The 15,372-nt window shown below is 42.0% G+C and overlaps 2 protein-coding genes across 4 annotated transcripts in view; one reads left to right on the plus strand and one right to left on the minus strand.

Annotated features, from left to right (window-relative positions):
* Positions 1-1,168: 1,168 nt before the first annotated feature.
* On the minus strand, positions 1,169-8,509 carry DDX5 (DEAD-box helicase 5). 3 transcript variants are annotated; one of them, XM_043585006.1, is made up of 14 exons: positions 8,408-8,509; positions 7,604-7,782; positions 6,222-6,387; positions 5,783-5,879; positions 5,555-5,688; positions 5,362-5,427; positions 4,978-5,119; positions 4,740-4,900; positions 4,475-4,647; positions 3,997-4,107; positions 3,709-3,770; positions 3,571-3,630; positions 2,096-2,320; positions 1,169-1,873 (listed from the first exon to the last, which is right to left on the minus strand). In XM_043585006.1, the coding sequence occupies exons 2-14, from the start codon at positions 7,645-7,647 to the stop codon at positions 1,470-1,472; spliced, it is 1,845 nt and encodes a 614-aa protein (XP_043440941.1). In that variant the 5' UTR covers positions 7,648-7,782; positions 8,408-8,509; the 3' UTR covers positions 1,169-1,469. The 3 variants fall into 3 exon arrangements, with proteins under 3 accessions (XP_043440941.1, XP_043440940.1, XP_043440939.1); XM_043585005.1 differs by lacking the exon at positions 8,408-8,509 and having other exon boundaries at positions 7,604-7,972; XM_043585004.1 differs by lacking the exons at positions 7,604-7,782; positions 8,408-8,509 and adding an exon at positions 6,876-7,471.
* CEP95 (centrosomal protein 95) overlaps positions 8,485-15,372 on the plus strand; it is a 42,721-nt gene continuing 35,833 nt past the window's right edge. Inside the window, exons 1-3 of the mRNA XM_043585000.1 lie at positions 8,485-8,690; positions 10,164-10,292; positions 13,842-13,949. Coding sequence (XP_043440935.1) covers positions 8,672-8,690; positions 10,164-10,292; positions 13,842-13,949 — 256 coding nt within the window. The 5' untranslated portion in view covers positions 8,485-8,671. The remainder of the gene's footprint in view (positions 8,691-10,163; positions 10,293-13,841; positions 13,950-15,372) is intronic.

Here is a 15,372-nt window from a genome sequence, read left to right on the forward strand (position 1 = left end):
AGGCCGTTAGACATTAAACAGTAAAATATGTAATAAATACTCCAACCTACCCCAAAAGCTTCTTAAGTTAAAAGTCATAATGAATTTGACTAACCATGCTATTGAAAACTGTTCAGTTACTAGACAGGCTGAATCAGTTTTCAATGTATTAGTCCTAAAAATACCAATCCCCATCCCCCACCCCAAGCAAATTCTAGTTGTTTTACATTTTAGAGATAAGGCATTGACACCAATTAAAGCCTCAGTTTAATAATCAAAATTTAAATGAAGTCTCATTAAGACCTCTCCTCTCCTGACAAAAAGGAACATAAATACCAGACTGTCTGGGAAGACGTTCAGACCTATTTCTAGTCATAATTGAAATGTAGTATTAGAAAGGTTGGTGAGCCAAAATTGTATCGAAAACCACCACCCCTCCCTTGACCTTTCTAGAAATAAAAACCCATGTTGACCCTAAGAAGACTTGTACAATGGTCACTGTGCTTTTGGTTATGTCGCCTCCTCTTGGTTAACTATTAACTTCAACAAGATTTTTGTTTATGAATAGACCCTCCAGTCTGAAGTCTTTAGAATTCCCTGAATTATCGGAAAGATATTCATGATTTCCCATAGAACTAGTTAAGAGCCCCAGCAAGCCTGAAGACTACAATCTACATAAACTGAAACTTAGCTCTTAGCCAAACGTCTTACAAGGTGTAAAGTTTTTAGCTTTAATCACCATTTCAGTTAATTCACAGTAGAGCCAAGAGCAAAAATATAATCTATTCTGAAACAGCAAGCTATTTGGAGCTTTTCAAATGACATTTTACAAAGGAATAAAGTCCTCCATGTTGCTCTCACATGAAGCACTTTGAGGGTGGGGCTACACAGTTGGTTATTTCCTACCTTAATCTCACTTTACCATTCTGCTACCAGGCTATTAAATGACTCACCTGATGAGGTACTTACAAAGAGCCTTGATGCAATTTTGCCTAAAATTATAAATTTAAACTCATTTTACTTCTTGCAATATAAATAGACCGTTTTAAGGAGGGCCTTCTGATCTCCCCACTTCCCAAACTTATAGAAAGGAGCAGTCTTTTTAGTTTTTATGGTTAAAAAAACAGACCATCTAAGCAAAGTTTTACATGACATTATATATGTAAAATAAAGTACAATTTCCACTTAATTCAGTCTTCAAATATTTTTTATTGGAAGGCCATGCGTTGCCTTCATTTATTGTATTTCAAATCACTGTACATTTACTTGTGAAAACACTGCCTGCATTTTCTAGTACAAAAAAAACCTAAAAATTGTTTCAGGAATGTAGAGAAATATCCAACTTAAATAGCGAAAAAGTGCACCATAATTACTGCTGCACTGCAGTCATTTCTGCATTTCCCATGTTTCTTAAATAACTATCTTGTCTGATAACACACAATATAAAGAGCAATTATGAAAAACAGACATTTACATATACTTCTAAAGTCTTATTGAGAATATCCTGTTGGCATTGGATAACCAATCATAGGTGCAGCTGCAGTAGCAGGATATGCATATGCCTGTTGGTTCATACCATTGTGCATATTTGGAACGTTACTTCCATATTGCTGAGTGCTATCATAACCGTTCTGGTAAGTCCCTGTTGGATTACCAGTCCTAAAACTGGTCTGTATACCAGCAGACACAAAATTACTTCCAAAGCTCCCATTGGTGTAATTTGCAGCACTGTAAACACCATTCTGAGTTTTTGCCCCAAAATCTCTCTTAAGCAGACTAGAATAACCTCGGTCATAATTTTCCCTGTCTCTAAAGGTATTAAATCCACCCCTTTTGCCCGCAGAGTATCTGTCCCGACGGTCATCCTTCATGCCTCCTCTACCCCTGGAACGACCTGTCAAGAAAAAAAAGATAATTGCATGCTGATTATTTCCATGCCACAAATCACTACTGACACAAAAAGGAATTAGGTAGCAAGTAGCTCTATTCACTCTGTAAAGTGTTTCTCAGTTTCATATTAAAGATTTTTACTCACCCGCCAATCCCATTTAAATGGATTTGTAGACCATCATGTGACCCCAAATCACCAACATTTCTTAATGAAGGTTGGTCTTACCTGAACCTCTGTCTTCGACCAACTGAAGCAACTTGGGATTAATTGCTTGATTAGCTTCACGAAGCACAGAGATAAGGTCGCTCACTTGCTTTATGTTATTAGGTGTAAAGAAAGTGTATGCTGTGCCTGTTTTGGTACTGCGAGCAGTTCTTCCAATTCGATGAATATAATCCTCTGAGGAGTTAGGGTAGTCATAATTGATGACAAATTTCACATCTTCCACATCTGTAAGGTGTTGCAGTGTGGCAAAATAGCAATGTACGGAGTTTTGCACACCACAACAGCCAGACCAAAAATAAAAAGTTAGACAATTGTATTCCCAAGAAGGTACGGGCTGCAAAAAATACAGTTAAAATGGTTATCCATTCCCTGTAGGAATACCATTGAAATTGTGGAGAGGGGGGAAAAAAAAAAAAAGCACACACCATCTACCTGGATGTCTCATTACCCACCCAATGATAGACAGCCTGTCAGTAAGACGTGTATTCTCTAACATATTCCCAAACCAGCAAGTCCCCTTACAGATCGTCAAGTGACATCTGAATGCTTCTGCGCAGTAGGGCCACTTAAAGGTTCACAGCAACCTCTTCATGTGCTCATTTTGAGGACCTTTAAACAAAAATGTACACGGTCCTTTGCATTACACACTCATCAGAAGTTCAAAATTCTGGCCACACTGCTTGTCTTGCCAAGACCTTACAACCGCAGCTGCAAGAAAAACATACCTGTCCCCCAAAAGTTGTTTTTATGCACTGTGTCTCGTCTAGGCAAGCGCTTCCAAGAAGCCAGGATTCACTTGAGAATGTGTCTCTCTCTGGCAGGTCTCGACATGACGACTACTGTGTAGGTGAGGGAGGAACTTTCAAAGCACTGCTTTCTTTTCCCACTGACTAAGTGTGAGAAGTTGCTCCTGCTCTAGATCTCATGTGCCAGTACTCACCAATTTGTAAAAGGCTTAGTACCTTTTAAAGCTGCTCTCTCCATTTCAAACTTGAACAAAAATTTCATTGAACATTGAAGTTTGGAAATAGTTCTTCAACATTTCAGCCAACTCACTGAAACTCAAAGACCCACAGATCACAGTAAACAGTTTGAAACAGTGCTGTACCATGGCAGTCATGCAAAGCATGGGACAGAAGAAATACCACGGCAGTGAACTGTGAGGATAACTTGCACTTTTTTCCCCCGGAGAGAACAGTTTACGGGGCAGAGGTGGTATGTTCTGCCTTTTGAAGATTACTGGCACACTTTCAGCTTTTCACCTCTCTAATCGACTGGAAGCAGCCAGCCGACCACTAGTCCTCCATCCCCCTCGAGTCCTCCGATTGTCATGCCTAGGCCTTGCCAAAGGCTGCACCTTTATATGAAAAAAACTTGGAAAAAATGCAGAGGTTAAAGAAAGCAATAAACTTTCTTTAAAAAAGTATATGGAGATCTTCTGGGAAACCGAGCCATGAATTCGAGTTTTTACTAACCTAGCCCTCTGGAGGCCACATCTGTAGCAATCAGAATAGGAGCTTTTCCATGTTTGAATTCTGTGAAAGAAAAACTATCATCAATAATGTAAGAATGACAGGTTTTAAGAAAAAAATTCTCATTTTCATTTGACTTACCATTTAGAACCCAGTCACGTTCCTGTTGACTCTTGTCACCATGGATACCCATGGCGGGCCACCTACATTAAAGAAAAACTATCAGTAAGTTCACCTTTAAAACCTGATAGATTTTAGTCTGCTTAAAAAACTAATCACAATTTCCTTTAGTTTTACCTGATGTACAGTTTTATTTACACCAGATATAACTGCCATCCATGAAACTCAAATCTGTTACTTTCGATCTGTTTGCCTCTCCCTCTAAACTCAGCTCTCATACACCTGCTTCAATGGAAGAAGCCCACATACCCGTCTCTCCTCATTTTTCTAGTAAGCTCATCACATCTTCTTTTGGTTTCGACAAAAACAATGGTTTTATTCTCCTTCTCACTCATGATCTCTTCCATTAGACGAATAAGTCTTGGAAAAACAAATTGTGAATTTTAATAAAAGAAGTCCACAGTTACAGACATATTCACGGTCAGTGAAATCACTAACTTCGATATACACAACTCAAGTAAAAACACCTGCTTGAACACTTATATCAAGCAATTCTATCCTTGGTCCTTAAACCATAAAGGAGTTCCTTTTCCTTCTTTGCTATATGGTGATAACCAATTGCGTGAATGAAGGAAAGTATTTTAATAAGGATCGACAGACTAATTTTAAACAAACACACCCAACATTGCACCCAACTGAAAATCACTTTTAAGATAACCTATCAAACGGTTAACTCCTGAATTTGTACAGTGATGTTTTTAGAACAATACTTCTTCAGAAAACTTACTTTTCATCCTTTTCTACATCATGACATACATCCACAATCTGAAGAATATTGTGGTTTGCACTCAGTTCTAGTGCACCAATGTTTATGTGAATGTAGTCTTTCAGGAAATCTTCAGCAAGCTGTCTTACTTCTTTTGGCCAAGTTGCACTCCACATTAGGGTTTGCCTATCAGGCTGAAGAATTTTGGGTTAAAAAAAGCATTGTATTCTAAGAATAAATCTTTGAGATAAGTTTGAAAAGGAAACATTTTTAAAGGCTAACTTACTCTTATCTGATCCACAATCTTCCTTATTTGGGGTTCAAAGCCCATATCAAGCATTCTGTCTGCTTCATCAAGGACAAGGTAGGTGGTTCTTCTCAGATTGGTTTTCCCACACTCCAAAAAGTCAATCAGTCTTCCAGGTGTTGCAATACAGATTTCCACACCTTCAATGAAACACATGATGTAACTACAACACGTAGTGTAGAAGTTCTAGAACACTGACAAAATTATTGTTACGTGCCTCTCTCCAAATCACGAATTTGTGGTCCCTTTGGAGCACCACCATAGATGCAAGTGGACTTCAAGCGACATGCTCTACAGTATTCAGCAGCTACTTGCTGTACTTGTTGGGCCAGTTCCCGAGTTGGTGCCAGCACCAAGCACTAAAAGAAACACAAAGCAGAGCAGATTTTAACAGAGTCCCGGATCCTAGTTTTAAACTTACTGGCATTATGCTGGCAGGTAATTGATGTTTGCTGTAAAGACAGCTTTGTCTCCAACTAAGTTGAATAAGACAACTAACATCTCCACGTAAAAGCATGAGTTTTTTGCCACATACAAACATTTGCTACAAATCTCTCCATCATACTCCTAAGCAAAAGCTAATAAAAATGTGTCTACTTACAATAGGCCCATCACCTCTCTCTAGGAATGGCTGATGATTGATGTGGACGATAGCAGGCAGCAAATACTATGGGGGTGGGGGGGAGGCAAACAACAGGAATTAAGTTAAAATGTTTCCGGTTTCTTTATATTCTCAATTTGTTTTCTCTAGCACATCAGCACCGAATAAAACTCAAGAGTTATCCCAAACTTACAGACAACGTTTTCCCGGATCCAGTCTGTGCTACTCCAACCATATCCAATCCACTTAGAGCAACGGGCCATCCCTGAGCTTGAATAGCAGTGGGCTCAGTAAAATTCTGTCTTGCAATGACATCCATTACGTTAGCTAAAATTAGCAACAATTCAATAAAAAATTAGCAAAACCAGAAGAAAAAGAATAAATGAAGTGGGGGGGGGGAACCTCAAAACTAGGCACTTACCAGGGAAGTTCGCTTCATAAAAATTCAGAACTGGCTTTGGGCAGTTGTGACCTCTAACCGTAATTTCCTTACTCCTTCTGTATGTCTCCACCTCTTGCTAGAAAACAAATTTTAATGATCTACTAAGTACCATGACAACCTTCACTAATATGCAAGTCAGCAGGTCCCTAACTTTTTAAATGATTAACAAACCTTAATGGGATTTTAAACCTGTATCCACATACAGACACCACACAAGATTCACCTATTGTGGTTACAGTCAACAACTCTGAAGTAGAAAAATCCCAAGCCACCTGTTTTCCTAAGTACCACCTCTTTCTTAGCTACCATTAAAGTGTGAATTTCCCTTAATTTGGTCATTTCCAAGACCTCTCGATTCAGATTTTGATTTAAGTCATTACTGAATTATAGCCTGATAAAACCATGTGAAATTACTCACTGCTGTGCGCCTAGCCAAATCAGGGTGCTCTTGATAAAAATTCTTCTCAAATTTGGGCAGCTCATCAAGATTCCACTTCTTTTTGACTAGTTTTTCCCCAGGGTTTCCAAACTTCTTTCCAGATAGGGGCCCTGCCCTACTTCCCCCAAATCGAGGTGCACCAAACCTGGAAAAACAAAAACAAAACCAAAAACCTCACATTTTCAAATGTCTACATAGTGATTTACATACAGACTTTTCATCCTTTTTGCACACACTAAAAGTAAATGACTTTCACAATTTGAAGACTTAGCACTGTCCTTGGTGATGGTCATGCTCTCAAAAGCCACCATTAGCACCATCTCTCTCCCTTCCCGTTGTCCCAAGTACACACTACTATAGTAAGCCAAGTCAACAGCCCGGGATATAGCAGGTCGGAAACTGGCTGCCCAAACGCCCGAAGTTCCGATTACAAGGATAGACAACAGCTTATGGTCACTAGCCTTTCCCGTGAGCTTAGGAATTAAATGTGGGAAAGAGACAATACAAGGGAGGAGCTTAACAGCGATATTATTTACCGACTGTTTTCAAGCAAAGAAGCTTTGATTTTAAGGAATAACGGGACGACACAAGCAATGAGAACAGAACAAGGACGGTGGTCTCAGGAACACTTACGCAAGCCAATCGAATTGGGGGTATCCCGCGGAAGGGCTCCTGATTCTGATAGCAAAATTATATAACGCAAAGAAAAAGAGGAGGAGGAGCTGGCAACTACCGGGGGAGGAGTCCCGGACCGGGCGGCGTTCCCGCTGGGGCGGCGCTTCCCCCTTTGTCTCGCATTTCTCTCTGCGCCACATTTTCTCGACGCTGCCATTTTGAGCTCCTCCGCCGGGCGGGGTAACAAAGGCGCCGCCGCCATGTCCGACGCCGGCATTTTGTACCCGCGACCCAACCACATGGCCGATTCCCGCGGCGCTGGCCACCCTGCTGCCCCTGTCACATCAACGGGTTCGGAGGCGAGCCCGGCGGTTCTCATAGAATTCCCGGGGCACCAAAACCGCATCTCGAAGGGTTGCACCTAATAGCGACTTCACCCTCTTGGAAACGTCGCGCTTTCCTCCCCTCGAAATACCCTCCCCCGAATTCTCCCAACAGCTACTCAATCGCCGGGGGAAACTTCGATGTCCTCCCCGCCAGCCCGCCAACAAAAGGCGACCTTAAAAACCGTTAACAGAAAAACAGCTTTCAATCGGTTTTTGACAAATACCAAAATGGCGCAAGCCTTCGGTCACAAAAGCCTAAGGATAGGCTGAGAAACCCAAGTTCCTGTCGCCCCCGCCCGCCGCCTTCATCGGCCTCCCATCCCCCACTGCCAGGCCTGACAAGTCCGTTCCCACACTCACCCTCGATCCCGGCCGCGGTCTCGGTCACTCGAATAACCCGACATGGCGTCAATGGTTGCGGTTGGCGGGGAACGAAATGGAGAGAATCGGGTGCGACGAGTCGCTGCGGGTGGCTTTGGCGACAGCAAAGCCTTGCGGGGGCGGCAGCGGCGGAGGAGCGGCGATGACTGAGGCCGGAGCTACTCAACGAGAGACCGGTGGAAATGAATGAGGTGCCGGCCGCGTCCCGGCAGCCGGTTTTATAGTCTGGACCGCCTCCTCCGCCGCAAAGAATGCTGGGAGCCGCTCTATGACCTAATCACTCCGCCCCTGCGCAGAGGCCGCAACGCCCGCCGGCGTTCCGGGATCCGCCATGTTCTCGCCCCACCCCCCACCGCCCCTCCCTCGGAATCGCCGGTTTAGGGCCCCTTTCATGGCTGGACCCACCCACACTGAGATGTCTCAGCCTACACCCTATTCTTTACCTTTTTCTCGTTTTTCCACACCTCAGGGAGGCCACCCTGCCCTTTTCCAGGTTCAGCCTACCCAACAAAATGGCCAGCACAGGCCAACCCACTCAGCCCACTTGCAGATGTTTACGTCTCCAAAGAGTCCTCACGCCTCTAACCAAATGAGACGGGAAGGCGGAGCCAGACGTTGTCACGTGGCTGCTCCCGCCCATCGGGTAAGCGGACCGCACTACTTCGCAGGTTGGCGTCGGCGGAGGAATACGAAACGACATAGCTCGCCGGAAGTTCCGTACTAATGCCCCCGGGAGACCGACCTGGGCTGCTGAGTGTGACCCGATATGTCAAACCCACCCACCTGAGAATCCCTTAGCGGGATATTGCCCGCGGCGAAGGGTATCTAGAGCCCACAAACCGCCGCCTCGGCCCGTGCTGAGAAAGGAAGTCTTCCTGTGATGACCAATCAGCAGCGAGAAGCCGTTCTAAAGTCCCACCCTCTTTCTCCCCCAGCCCTTTCGTTTCGTTCCCCCACCTCGCCGGTGCGTCTGCGCTGTTCGGCCCTTCCAGGACGCCGTCCATCGCGCGCCCAGTTGGGAGTCTAGCGGCAACCTGCCTCCGTGACATGGCCGGCTCAGAGGCTGGTGAGTCTCGGCCCGGAGCCCCGGTGTGTGTGGACTGAAACCGTTTAAGAACCCGAACGCCCCTATTCCTTTTATCTCGAGTTCTCCGGCTGGACTCTCTGGTCTGGCCCGCCGACGGGGCTCGTCACAGACACCCCGTCGTGGTCGGCGGGTTTGGGTCTCTTAGCCCCGCTCTCGGTTCGCTTAGTGGCTATGGAGCGCGATTTTGGGGTGTGAAGAGGAGGGCCCGCAGCACGCCTGCAGCCTGGCTGCAAAGAGGGCAGTCAGAAAGCAGAAAGTGTCCTCCTGGCACCTGTATTCTCGGGAATCCAGCCACTGTCAGCGCGCTCTCTGCTTCTTGAATTGTGGAGACCGAGGCCGTACCTGCCTGTGCATTGAACTTTTGAGCAACGGCACTCTTACAGTGTTGTTGATGCCCTTGCCAAAGTAGAAGGGTAGTGGATTTTTCTCTTCGGCGCTCTGTGTCGTTACCTGGCTTTTTCTAGCAACCGCTTTCGGGAAGCGAGTTGATTGGGTTGCCTGGGACGCCTTCATCCTTTCTTCCAGACAGCGTTCAAACTTCAAACCCTTTGGTTTGGTCAGCTTGAGAACTGGGCACGGGGAGAGAGAGAGAACCTGATTCTTGGAAGATACTCTCATTTGTTTCTGGGAAGAGGGAGATAATGTGCCTTGAATACACAGACTCATTTTTAGAACCTGCTGAGCATGTCATACAGAGTAACAGAACTTTCTCTTTAGTTGCTAATTATATCAGGGCGCAAATATTTCAAGCTTTCTAAATTGTTCGAGAAACCCTTGAAGTGTGCTTGCTATAATTCCAACGGTGTCTGGGGGTGGGTTGCGGTGGCACAGGAAACTTCAGTGTTGATAATGTGCTAGCTCTGAATTTAGAGACATTTTTAGGTATTTTCTATGTTTTATTTCTTATACATTAAATACAATTAAAAACTAACAAATGTTGTAGTGTTAGTGTCATTACTTCACTTCTTAACAGCCTGCGTTAATCAGCCTATTGGGCACCAGAGAAATTCTGACTTGCACAAGGTAATTGGGTAAAAACATGACTGACGCTATTGGGAATTTGAAACAGCATTCATTAATTAGTTTCTGGTAGCCTCAGACTATGATTAACAAAGTGTGTTGCTTATGACATAATATTTGCTTACTTATACGTATGTTTTAAATAAAAACAGCTTTGTGTGGCTTGTAAAATAAGAAAAGGGTACATAACTTAGGACTTTAGCTTATAACGGTAGAAATTGGATTTGCATCATAGTTTTTACTACATTGAAATTCTAGCACTCTAGCACTTCCAGAGTGCTAGAAATTAAATAGTGTATTTTCAAAATTCATGCCTTGGAGGGCCTTTGAACTTACATAGTAACCAAATTTCTTATCTTGTGCTTCATTCAATGTCTGTCTTTGTGGGGTCGACTTTTGCTATTTAAGGCTTATCTTTTCCTTTCCTAACAGAGTGGATAACCGTTGCCAATAACCTTCTTTTGAAATGTCACATACACCTGAGGATACGAGAACTGGAAGACTGTGATGCTAATGTTTTTATTGCGCTTTATCAATCCATTTTGGGAGAAAAGGTACCAGGTAAGGGTACTAAAAAGTGGGAGTAATTGTGACTATATGTTAGGCCAGGTGTTTTGAGTGCCTTAAGTTAGATCCTGTGGTGTTTATAAAATCCTGTATTTTCTCTTTGTTTACATTTTATTTGTATGTAACTGTTGCATTCGTTACCATAATAAAGACTCACATAGAGTAACAGCCTTGTTCAAATCAGTTTGAGTGGTCTTGGTCATTATGTCAATCATGGCTAATACCTTGTGAAAGTCACACCTTTTCTGTACATATATTTTCAAAAATTCTAAAATTGAGTAGAACTTGGAAACTTGTTGGGTCCTGTTGCTTAACCAGTATTATGGATATGAATTGATGATTGTACTGCATCCCTGGTTGAGTAGCTCAGAGTCTTTATCCATAGATCTCTACTGTCTCTGCTATAACCATTAGTATTAAAGCTCTGTGTAGTCTCTTTTCCTTTCCCACTGTTACCATGAGTTAGTGCCCTCATCACTTGGAATAATGGAGATGGCCTCTAGCTGGTATCTTTGATGCTAGTCTTAACCTTCATTTGAGCACAGAGGCCTATAGTTATTAGACCAGTCTTTTAAAATACTTTCTTCAGGGCACCTGGGTTGCTTAGTTGGTTGAGCATCTGACTCTTGGTTTTGGGTCCAGTCATGATCTCAAGGTTCGTGAGTTTGAGCCCCACATCGGGCTCTGTGCTGACAGCATGGAGCCAACTTGGGATTCTCTCTCTGCCCCTCTCTGTCTGTCCCCTCCCTGCTCACTTGCTCTCTCTCTCTCTCTCTCAAAATAAATAAAAGAAAAACTTAAAAAATAAAGTACTTTTTTCTTCCTTCCCCCGTTCATCTCCCTCAGTGCCAGGGGGAGAAACTCCAAATATAAGTTCAGTGTTAAAATCTTTCCTCACTGTGGTCTTTACTGACCTTTTGGGTTTTTTTAAGTTTATTTTGATTTATTTTTAATTTTTTAAAGTTTATTTGCATTTCAAAGTAAGTTTTACTTTGTTTTATATTTTTATTTTTTAATTTACATCCAAGTTAGCATATAGTGCAACAATGATTTCGGGAGATTTCTTAATGCCCCTTCCCCATTTAGCCCATCCCCCCTCCCACAACCCCTCCAGCAACCTTCTGTTTGTTCTCTATATTTGTCTCTTATGTTTTGTTCCCCTCCCTGTTTTTATATTTTTGTTTCCCTTCCCTATATGCATCTGTTTTGTATCTTAAATTCCTCATATGAGTGAAGTCATACGATATTTGTGTTTCTCTAATTCTGCTTAGCATAATATTCTCGAGTTTCATCTGCATAGGAGCAAATGGCAAGAGTTCATTCTTTTTGATTGCTGAGTAATACCCGTTTGTATGTATACATAGATATACATATATGTACACATGCACCATATGTACATATACACCACATTTTCTTTATCCATCTGTTGATAGACATTTGGGCTGTTTCCACACTTTGGCCATTGTTGATAGTGCTGCTATAAACGTTGGGGTGCATGTGCCCCTTTGAAACACCACACCTGTATCCCTTGGATAAATACCTAGTAGCACAATTGCTCGGTCATAAGGTAGTTCTATTTTTAATTTTTTGAGGAACCTCCATACTGTTTTCCAGAGTGGGCTCACCAGTTTGCATTCCCACCAGCAGTGCAGAAGAGATCCTCTTTGTCCACATCCTTGCCAACATCTGTTGTTGCCTGAGTTGTTAACGTTAGCCGTTCTGACAGGTGTGGGGTGGTATCTCATTGTGGCTTTGATTTGTATTTCCCTGATGATGAATGATGTTGAGCATTTTTTCATGTGTCAGTTGGCCATCTGGATGTCTTCTTTGGAGAAGTGTCTATTCATGTCTTTTGCTCATTTCTTCACTGGATTATTTGTGTTTTGGGTGTTGAGTTTGATAAGTTCTTTATAGATTTTGGATACTAACCCTTTATCTGATGTGTCATTTGCAAATATCTTCTCCCATTCCGTCGGTTGCCTTTTAGTCTTGCAGATTGTTTCCTTCGCTGTGCAAAAGGCTTTTATTTTGATGAGGTCCCAATAGTTCATTTTTGCTTTTGTTTCCCTTGCCTCTGGAGACGTGTTGAGTAAGAAGTTGCTGTGGCCAAGATCAAGGAGGTTATTGCCTGCTTTCTCCTCGAGGATTTTGATGGCTTCCTGCCTTACATTGAGGTCTTTCATCCATTTTGAGTTTATTTTTGTGTCTGGTGTAAGAAAGTGGTCCAGGTTCATTCTTCTGCATGTCGCTGTCCTGTTTTCCCAGCACCATTTGTTGAAGAGACTGTCCTTATGCCATTGGATATTCTTTTCCTGCTTTGTCGAAGATGAGTTGGCCATACGTTTGTGGGTCCATTCCTGGATTCTCTGTTCTGTTGAATTGATCTGAGTGTCTGTTTTTGTGCCAGTACCATACTGTCTTGATGATTACAGCTTTGTAGTACAGCTTGAAGTCCGGGATTGTGATGCCTGTAGCTTTGGTTTTCTTTTTCAAGATTGCTTTGGCTACCTGGGGTCTTTTCTGTTTCCATACAGATTGTAGGGATTGTTTGTTCTAGCTCTGTGAAGAATGCTGGTGTTACTTTGATAGGGATTGCATGGAATATGTAAATTGCCTTGGGTAGTATTGACATTTAACAATATTCTTCTATCCAGGAGTATGGAATATTTTTTCATTTTTTTGTGTCTTCTTCAATTTCTTTCATAAGCTTTCTGTAGTTTTCAGTGTATAGATTTTTCATGTCTTTGGTTAGATTTATCACTAGGTATTTTATGGTTTTTGGTGCAAGTTTATTTATTTGAGAGCATGCACAGGGAGGGGCAGAGAGAGGTAAAGAGAGAATCCCAAGCAGGCTCCATGCTGTCAGCATGGAGCCTGATTCAGGGCTCAATCCCAGGAACTGTGAGATCATGACCTGAGCCAGAATCAAGAGTTGGACACTTAACCACCTGAGCCACCCAGGGGCCTCTATTTTTATTTAGAGAGTGTGTGTATGAGTGGGGGAGGGACAGAGAGAGAACAAGGGAGAGAGAATCCTAAGCAGGCTCCATGCCATCTCAGAAGCCCTGAGATCATGACCTGAACCAAAATTAAGAGTCAGACGTTTAACCAACTAAGCCACCCAGACACCCTTATATACTGACCTTTTAAATCATTATGCCATTAATTCCTACTAGGTTACCTTCAGAAGGTTGTGGGGTTTTTTTCCTCTCATGGAAAGCAGCCCATGATTATGGGTTAAAGTCTCACTCCATTATTGTTTCCCTTACTAGAGTATTAGCACTTCCTTGAATTTAGGGACCTCTTTATCTTTCTGTAGCATGGTGCTTATTGTAGAGCATGTTCATATATATGTTGATTGACTATTCAGCCACTAAAGGTGCTGTGTGGAATTCAGGCTATGTTAGCTTTATCTGAATTTTATAGCCTGTTCTGTTTGGGTAGAGCTTACTTTTGTAGCACTTAACCTGACTCAGAAGCCTGGTCAGAGACAGATGAAAACTTGGACCCTCAGATGAAAAATGTGTAGCCTTTTTTCCACAGACCTCATAGCTATTCCCAGGAGTCAAGAGGATGAAGCTCACAATGTACAAGCAGTAATTGATTCGCTGGCCTTGGATTACCTGCAAGTCAGCTTGTCTCACATAACAGGTCGGTGTATACTTAACCATCAGATAATTTTGCATTTGACTAAAATAATCTGTTGGGTAGAATCCTAGACATTGTTTAGTTAACCAATTGAGTAAGCTTATGATATAAACCAAGTGGCAAGACTGAGCCAAGACAAATTGACTGGTAGAGTTAAGGCAGCCATTCTTGAGAGCTTTTTTAGGAGAGTCAAACATTGAATTTATGATGGACCTGAGTCTGAGATGTAAGAATTCTGGCTGGTAGTTAAAGGTATGTTTTTTGTTATTTTAAAGCTAACATGCTGCTTGTTTGTAGTAGCTAAGAATTAGCTACATCTAAATACCCATTAAATAGGGACAGGTTAAATAAGTTATGATAGCTCCATGCAGGGAATTACTCTGCTACTGTAAAAGATGATTGATGATGCTCATTATGTACAATGTTCCATATTAGTGGAACAGTCTCCAATATGTGTAATGTCAGAAAGATGTGCACTTAACAATGATAATGTGCAGAGTAGGGTGCTGCTTATAAAAACAAAGGTAAGGAGAGGAAATATGCAGTTGATTGCTTGCAGAAGGACTCTTTGAAAGCATGTGCAAGAAACCTGTAATGCCAATTGCTTCCAGTAAGAGGAACTTCAGGGCTGCAGGACGAGGGTGGGATGAGACTTCATTATATAACTTTTATATTTCTTGAATTTTATTTTGTTTTTTTAAAGTTTGTTTATTTTGAGAGAAAGAGTGCATGAATGGGGGACAGGCAGAGAGAGAGAGAGAGAATCCCAAAGAGACCACACTGTCAGCGCAGAGCCCGGCATGGTGCTCCATCCCACAAACTGTGAGATCATGACCTGAGCTGAAATCAAGAGTCGGATGCTCAACCAACTGAGCCACCCAGGCGCCCCTGAATTTTAAGCCTCATGAATATTTTCTCTATTCAAAATAAATAAAACTGTAAATTGTTTTTGAAACTTTTTCCAAAATAGAGTATATCATGCTTGTATTCTAAAGCCAAACATACCAAATATAAATATATTTGTAAATCCCTGTATTCTAGATAGAAAATGAGGATTATTCCAGTAAATTATTTCAAGCTAAGGAAAAGAGGGAATCTGTGCATATGAACCTACATTTGAATCACTTAGAGAAGGCTTACACCATTGGTTTGTTCTTGGGCAGTTAAATGTTAATCAGGATTGGTCACTCACATCTCTCAATGGGATGTTGACGACAAGTTTTGCAAAAATACTCTTAAGTTTTGAGTGCAGTTCTAGGAGTAAAAATGGTAAATTAGTTTGAAGATAATTCATTTTGAGGGATAATCCCAGGGTTTTCCTGTTCTTTTGTAATTCGGAATTGCTTTATCACTTGAATAAGGTAATTTCTGGTATTTGTGCTTTTTAAACCTATAGCATAGTTGTATCTGCTTATGTAACTTTTTA

The sequence above is a fragment of the Prionailurus bengalensis genome, chromosome E1, assembly GCF_016509475.1.
Source record: "Prionailurus bengalensis isolate Pbe53 chromosome E1, Fcat_Pben_1.1_paternal_pri, whole genome shotgun sequence".
Taxonomy (NCBI): Eukaryota; Metazoa; Chordata; class Mammalia; order Carnivora; family Felidae; genus Prionailurus; species Prionailurus bengalensis.